Below are 7396 nucleotides of genomic sequence, written 5' to 3' on the forward strand. Positions count from 1 at the left end.
TTGACTCTCATCAGCTCGCCGGCGGATTTTTGGTAGTATCCCTTTCACCACATTGAAGTTCAGACAAGATAAAAAACAGATCTTTAAACTATAGTTTGAGGTTTCTATCATTACCTGTATGTATTTTGAAGACACAACAGCAAATAATCCCACAATGAGAACTTGCCATGTTACATAGGCCATAACGCCTATTGTCGCAACAAGCTCAACTAAGGATGCCAGAACGAATTGGGACGCCATAGGTACGTCAAAGTCGAGCACGCTTAGATCAGACGACGCCTGAACAAGAAACACGCGTGAAAACAGCTTAATCAGCGTATGTTAAACCAAAAGGAGAAGAAGGTGTGTGGGAGCGAGTCATACACGCGTTAGAATCCTCCCAACAGGGGTGGAATCGAAGAAGAGCATCGGAGCATTGAAGATGGAGTTGGTGAAGCCGGAGAAAAAGGATTTCGAAGCTTTGAGTCCTAACAGAACTGCAAAGAGTGACCTGAAATACACAAAGACAGCACTGAGCAAGGATATCAGAGTGTAGATTCCAACGACGTAAACGCTGCTTTTCTCCAGATTTTGGACTGTCAACGCAAGCCAGAAGCTTGCTGCACCTTGGAAAACCACAAAGCCACACTGCGCTGCAACAGAGCAGAATGCAAAGATCAATCCCTTTGATGTGAGAATGTAATGTGAGAAGGCCTTCCACCCTACATCTCCAACTCCTATCTCTTCCTCCTCTGTCAGCTGAGTTTTCGGATTCATCACATTCCCCCCATCCCGTTCCTCTTTATCGACAGCCTCCTCTATTTGATTTGCAGGCTCTACGTAATGCTCATGCCGATTCGAACCATACGTGTCATCAAATGATCCTATGCTACTTGTGTGAGCAAACACGAGCTGTTCAAAGGTCGTCCCTCTGACCAGAAGCTCCTCGTAGCTACCCGATTGAGTGATTTTTCCTCCTTCAACAACCTAAAACCATCATTTCAGGATATCATTTCAACATAATCAACAAAGAGACACTCATTATAAACAAAACAATTACCAGAATTTTGTCCACGGTATTGAGAAACTCCACTTGATGAGTCACGAGAATCACCGTCTTCTTTGCTAGTGCAGTCATCACACAGTCCTGCAGCGAAACGAGCTGTCGAAAAACATTTTTCTATTAAACACACAATAACAGTGAGGTTATGTTTTCTTACATTGAAAAGGGCTGCTGCTGTGTGTGCATCTACTGCGCTAAAAGGGTCGTCGAGGAGATATATATCCGCGTCATTGTACACAGCTCGAGCAAGCTGAACCCGCTGCTTCTGCCCTCCGCTTAGGTTCAGCCCTCTTTGTCCTATCTCAGTGAGATCTCCATAGTCAAAAATTTCGATATCTTTGTCCAAAGCACACGCTCTGATGGCCTCTTCGTATCTGATCTTATCCATCGCCTTCCCAAAGAGTATGTTGTCGCGAATCGTCCCACTCTGGATCCACGAACCTTGAGAAACATAAGCGACTGATCCGAGAACACTCACCTGCAAGAAAAGGAAATCAAATCAAATCAACATCTATGAAGAAGCAAACATTAATGAAGAATTAACACTTACATTTCCGGATGTTTTCGGTATTTCACCAAGAATAGCATACAAAAGTGAGGATTTTCCCGCACCCACGGGCCCACAGACCGCGATCTTCTCCCCCCATCTCGCTTCAACAGATATTTCCTCGAGCGTCAAAGATGTTGCTTCTGCATCCCAACTAAAACAACCACCTTGAATACAAATACTATGGCCTAAATCTCGTTCACCACATCTTAGCACGTCGTCTTGTTTGAGTTCGTCTTCCATCAAGAACACGTTGATCCGTTCAAACGAAACCTTAACCTGAATCAAACAAGACAGAGCTTCCGGTATGAACCTGACCGGCTCAGACATGGTCCTGAGCGCAGCCAAGACCGTGAACACGGTGCCAGCATTCAGCGGAGCACTCTTGAAAAGCACGCACCATAAGAAAATGGCAGACGACACAATGGTTGGAGACATCCAATACAAAATTGCTCCATATGTCTTCTTGTACTGAGTTTCAGACAGCCATTTGAACTCACTCTGCCTATAAGATTCAACCAACCTCTTGAAATTCGTTTCCCACGACTGCAGCTTGATGATCTTCATGTTGTTGAGAATCTCCGAAAAAGACCTCAATCGCTTGTCCTGAGCAGCCATGAACTCTGTCTGAAACTTCTGCAGTAGCCTTGCAAACGGGACGTTCATTAGCCCACATAACGCGAAAGGGACTAACCCCGGGACCACACCTAGGCCTACGACAGAGGAGATAACACCAATGGCTAGGAACAGCTGCACGGTTGAAGCCCACCCGACGTGGAACCACATCACGGATTCGCCCATACGATAAGCATCAACCGAGATGTAATTAACTATCTCACCCGTCGAATGCCTCTGCCTCCCTAATGTAGACAGTTTGAGCTGCTTCTGATAGACAGCCACCATTAAAGCCGACCTCATCCTCATCCCTATTCGCCTCGAATAAAAGTAGAACTGCCGGTTGGACAGAGACTCGACTACCTTCAAAACAACCAACAATCCCACCAAGCAAACACCCTTCTCGAGATCCTTCTCCTCAAGATTCGAATAGTTGACAAAAGCATAGAGAAACAAAGGAGTTGCCACAACACAAACTGTTCTAAGAAGTAAACAAATCCCAGCCAACACCATACATTTCCAATACACTCTGGCAATAGTCCAAAATGTCGAGTTTTTGGCGCCCTTTTCCTCCTGTAACACGCACCACGCGTCGCCAAAACTCTTGTAGGCCAAAAGGGCTTCATCCTCAGTTCCAAGAGAAGGGATATCATCAAGATTTAGTGCTTTGGAGCTACCTAACTTAAGCAAAGGATCTATCCAAGAAAACAACAGTATATTTAACAACGAAGCATCGTCTAAATCAAAACAACCCTTTCCTGAGGCTCTCACCAGCAGAGACTCAGAGAAGCTATTGTCCAAATCCAACACTTGCTGATGAGACACAATCCCTTGAAGATTCCTCAAACCACAAAACAAAAGCAACAAATTTGCTAGCCAAGGTGCTATTTCAAGAATCTCTATGTCATGAAATTTCACTAATTCCACAATGTTGAATGCTGAAATCAAGAGAAAAAACACAATCCACCAAACAGATTTCACAACAGCAATCAATCTCGAACCCCGAACTATCACAGAAACGGCTAAGGTGGCCCAAACGAGCCCCCTTCCAAACCATACTAAACGACTCGATTCTTCGCTTAAGGCAGCACCATAGTATCCTATGCTCACAAGAGCACAACACCCTAAAATTGCTATGCTAAACCAATCTCTTCTCCTCTCTCTAAAGCTACTTCTCCTTGTCACAAGCAAAACCACAAATAAGATAAAGGCAGCCAATAGATTGAAGTAATCAATGATGCTTCTCAAAGAAGATGACAAACTTTCCTCATGCAACCATGAAATTTCCCCTGTGAACATCATTAATCACAGCAATTCATCAGAAAAATGCAAACTTGAAAACAAACAAGCCCTATGCATAAATGGAACAAGAATTGTACAAAATTTTAAACAATAGCTTCGTAGCATATTGTTGTGGTTACTATTACTTCATGCAGTTTGCAAACAACAATCAAATGTAACAATAGAAAAACATGAAAATTTAGAAGAATGACATGAAAATTTATAAGAAGCAAGAAAAAGCTTACCCCACAGAGCTAGTGAGGAGGCCATTGTTTTGAAGAAATTTTTTTTGGCACCACAAATTGTAGATAAAGGGGTGCTTTTATATGTGCAAAATGAGCAAATGAGAATTCTCTACTTGCACTTGATTTGATTGCAGGAATAACGTGCTGTGTAAAATATGGAAGTTGGGAAAATAAATTGACGAGGCATTTCATTTAAATTATATTTTCAATCGACCAAAAAAAACATTCTGATTGTGAAATTTCACCTTTTTGACTGAAATCAATAGAATTAACTTCGATGGTTAGATTCTGATCAGGCAGAAACAGTAACTGAGGAGGGAATGTGAATTTGTGTGATAAATGTTTGGTTCAATTTGCATCAAACATCCTCTAAATTTGATTAAATTATTACTATTTGATTCACAAGTTTTACCCACACCATCCACTTAATTAGTAGTAAAACATTTATTATTATATTCAAAGTAAGAGATTTGATTCAGTCACAGCACATCCAATCAAAGTAACTACTGTACCTTTTAAATTTTATATTTTTATTAATAAAAAAATATAGATTAAAATAATCTCATTTTTCATTTATCAAACAATTATTAAAGTTCGGGTTAGAAGTAATTTTGTCATTACTTAATGGAAGGCTAAATAAGTTTAATGATGAGTTGGGATATGCTATATCTAAATGGACCCAACTAGCTTAATTATCATTAATTAAGGTTGGATTCTAAATTGGATTGATTTATAAATTCTAATAACCGAACGGCGCGCAGTGTGACAAGTGACAACCTTTATTAAAATTAATTAATAAGCAAATTAATCAAAGTACTTATGGATTCTAATCTTGTAAGTATTATTTGTGCATAATGATTTGGGAAAAGAAGTAAATATATTAAAACGAGTAATATAAAGTAAAAAAAAGTCATAAATAAATGTACTCCATAACATAAGCATAGTTTTAACTTAAGTTGTATTACTACTAGTTTTGAAATATGCTACTTAAATAATTATTGGTATGATTTGCGTACTGTATATTATTTTTAATGTGCATAATATTCAATTATAAGAAAATTGGATTAATAAAGTTCATATGATTATACCAATATTTTTTATAGTGTCCGCCTCTATATGAACGAGTGAAAATTCGCAACTCACATCTGGTGGCAACGCGACCTCACATAGCGATTGATGCTACTAAACTAGAATGATTGACAGTAATGGTTGTAATAATGCAAGATTACGATGTTTGCAATATTCTATAGGTTGATGTTTCCCCTTGCACAATTTGACACAGAAAAAAAGACACATAATAGAAACCAAAAGGCAAGAATTTATGCTAACAGTGACCTATCAAGTTCAGACAAAATAGAAAACAAAAACAGAATTTATGCTAACAGTGACCCTATCAAGTTAAGACAATTAACTGCGTGCCTGGAATAAAATTGATGTACAAGTTTCCTACTCTTCTATTATTGTATATTCAAAGGCATGTCATTAGAGAATGAATGAAAAACAAATTTTGCAAGACCTATGGGTACACAATTAAAGAAAATAATCTTAATAATGGACGACATGATTTAATGCAAAATAGAGAAAAAAAATATGTTAAAATATTATTAGTGAAAATAAGACCTCTCCTTTTAGAAAGATAAATTTTGAATTGATAGAGACTAATTTTTATGGACAGACCAAATAAAAAATAGAACTAATCGAAAGTATTTGAGTGTGCTATGAGTGAAAAGTGCATGTGAAATTTGCGTCTCTAGTTTTAAATTGTTTTTTACTAATGTAGTCAAGTGTTAGACAAATCACTCGAAAATCGAGATCGAATGATAGTTTTAATGGTGCGCATTCTTTATTGCAGTTTTCGATATTTAATGGTGGACAAATGGATTCTTATATATGAGAGTTTTCGATATTTCACGGTGGACGAAGGGATTCTAATTTATGTGATGAATTTTTATTCTGAGATGTCACTCTCACCGTTGCAAACCTTATGACAACAACTTCATAAATTATTGGTCGAATCATTCCATTAATGTTTGGAGTTACAAGTTACACATTCGATTCCAATAGTAAAAAGCCAACAAAATTTCTCCTAATATTTGTCACTCCTAATTGACCTTCCACGTGAATTAACTGCTCCTTATATATTACTAGTACAAATTAGATCTTGATTCATTTAAATCTTGAAAGCAAAAGGCTGTTTCATTTCCATTTTATGAATGCAACTTTTGGTGAGTCAGAACGCACCATACGTTCTCCAATCTATTAGGATGCTTATGAGGTTAATTATTAGAGTGATTAGATAAGAGTAGTAATCAATTGCATGAATAGTTATGTAAGTAATGATTAGCTTACTAGCTAATAATTAAAGAGCGACTTTTCAATGTGTGCGATCAATTTATTTTATTTTTAAGTAGTTTTAAGAGTGCAACAATGGAATTACAATCAATTCAATATGCATAATCGGTGGCAATTAAAACTAAAACCTTGAAGGGTTTAAGGCAGGGTTTTGGCAATTGAAATTTAAAAAATAACATATAACGTCCTACATCAATGTTAAGAAAAAATTGAACCTAATATATAAATTTCATGAGCCACTCCTCATATCACCAATTAGTTTTAGTATGGAACTCATAGATTTCTATCAATAATCTCTTATCTATTTTATCGTACATAAATACTAATAATAAATAATGTTGTCTAACAGGATATCAGATAATATCCTATCTGACTTATAAATAGTCGGATACTAGGTATCCAATACCAACAATATCAAGTGTCACGGTCAGGTTCGGATAGTCTTTGTTCTGAATAATCGGGTATTGAGTACTAGAGGTGCCCAAGGTTCCGGAACCGGCGGTTACGGTTCGAAACCGCCGGTTCTAGTTTTGGAAATTGCTGAAACGAACCGTGAGGGTGTTTCGCGGTTATGGTTCTGGTTCCAAAACTGCCGGTTTCGTTTTCAGTTTCGAAGCGACAATTTTTCAGCGGTTTTTTTACGGTTTTACAGGTTCCGAACCACCGGTTTTTGCGGTTCCGGCACGGTTTCGGTTCAGAAATTTTTGAACCTGAATCGAACCACGGTTCAAAAATCGACGGTTTCGGTTTGGATAAATTCTCACGATTTCGATTCGAAACCGTAACTGCCGATTACAGTTTCGGCAGATTCGGTAAACCTTGGGCAGGTCTATCGAGTACCCAAAGTCATAGACTAGAATTGGATTATGGAGTGAGTACAAATTTTTTAAATTAGAGTGAACTAAATAAACGTTACCTGATCTTTCACTTTCGCACATAAATGGTACCTAATCTTTATTTTATATCGTTTTTGGTATCCCATGACAAAAATAGCCCTAGGTACTAAATATGTGATTTTTTTGTTATGGAGGATATTTTTGGAAATTTCAATCAAATAGAACCAAATATGTAATTTTTTTTCCTTTTTTTTTCTTTAGTTTATTCTTCTTACTTTCTTCTTCATTTTCTTCTTTTTTATTAGTATTTTATCTCCCTTTCTTCTTTCTTTTTCCCTTAGTTTATGTTTCCTCTTTTTCTTCTTTCTTTTTAGTGTTTTATACATATATCTAATTGCATTCATAATATAAATCAATAACAAAACACCTAATTAAATTAATTATTTAAAATAATTAAATTAATTGAATATTTTAATTA

At 37.1% G+C, this 7396-nt stretch overlaps 1 protein-coding gene across 1 annotated transcript in view; it reads right to left on the minus strand.

The window, feature by feature from the left end:
* The window catches only part of LOC125206503 (ABC transporter C family member 8-like), a 4949-nt gene extending 1300 nt beyond the window's left edge, over nucleotides 1-3649 (minus strand). The window contains exons 1-7 of the mRNA XM_048105753.1: nucleotides 3584-3649; nucleotides 1593-3493; nucleotides 1200-1520; nucleotides 1040-1126; nucleotides 364-966; nucleotides 115-279; nucleotides 6-41 (exon numbers count right to left, since the gene is read on the minus strand). Of these exons, the coding sequence (XP_047961710.1) occupies nucleotides 6-41; nucleotides 115-279; nucleotides 364-966; nucleotides 1040-1126; nucleotides 1200-1520; nucleotides 1593-3493; nucleotides 3584-3611 (3141 nt within the window). The 5' untranslated portion in view covers nucleotides 3612-3649. The remainder of the gene's footprint in view (nucleotides 1-5; nucleotides 42-114; nucleotides 280-363; nucleotides 967-1039; nucleotides 1127-1199; nucleotides 1521-1592; nucleotides 3494-3583) is intronic.
* Between the last annotated feature and the right edge of the window lie 3747 nt (nucleotides 3650-7396).

This window comes from Salvia hispanica, chromosome 2, assembly GCF_023119035.1.
Source record: "Salvia hispanica cultivar TCC Black 2014 chromosome 2, UniMelb_Shisp_WGS_1.0, whole genome shotgun sequence".
In the NCBI taxonomy this organism is placed as follows: domain Eukaryota; kingdom Viridiplantae; phylum Streptophyta; class Magnoliopsida; order Lamiales; family Lamiaceae; genus Salvia; species Salvia hispanica.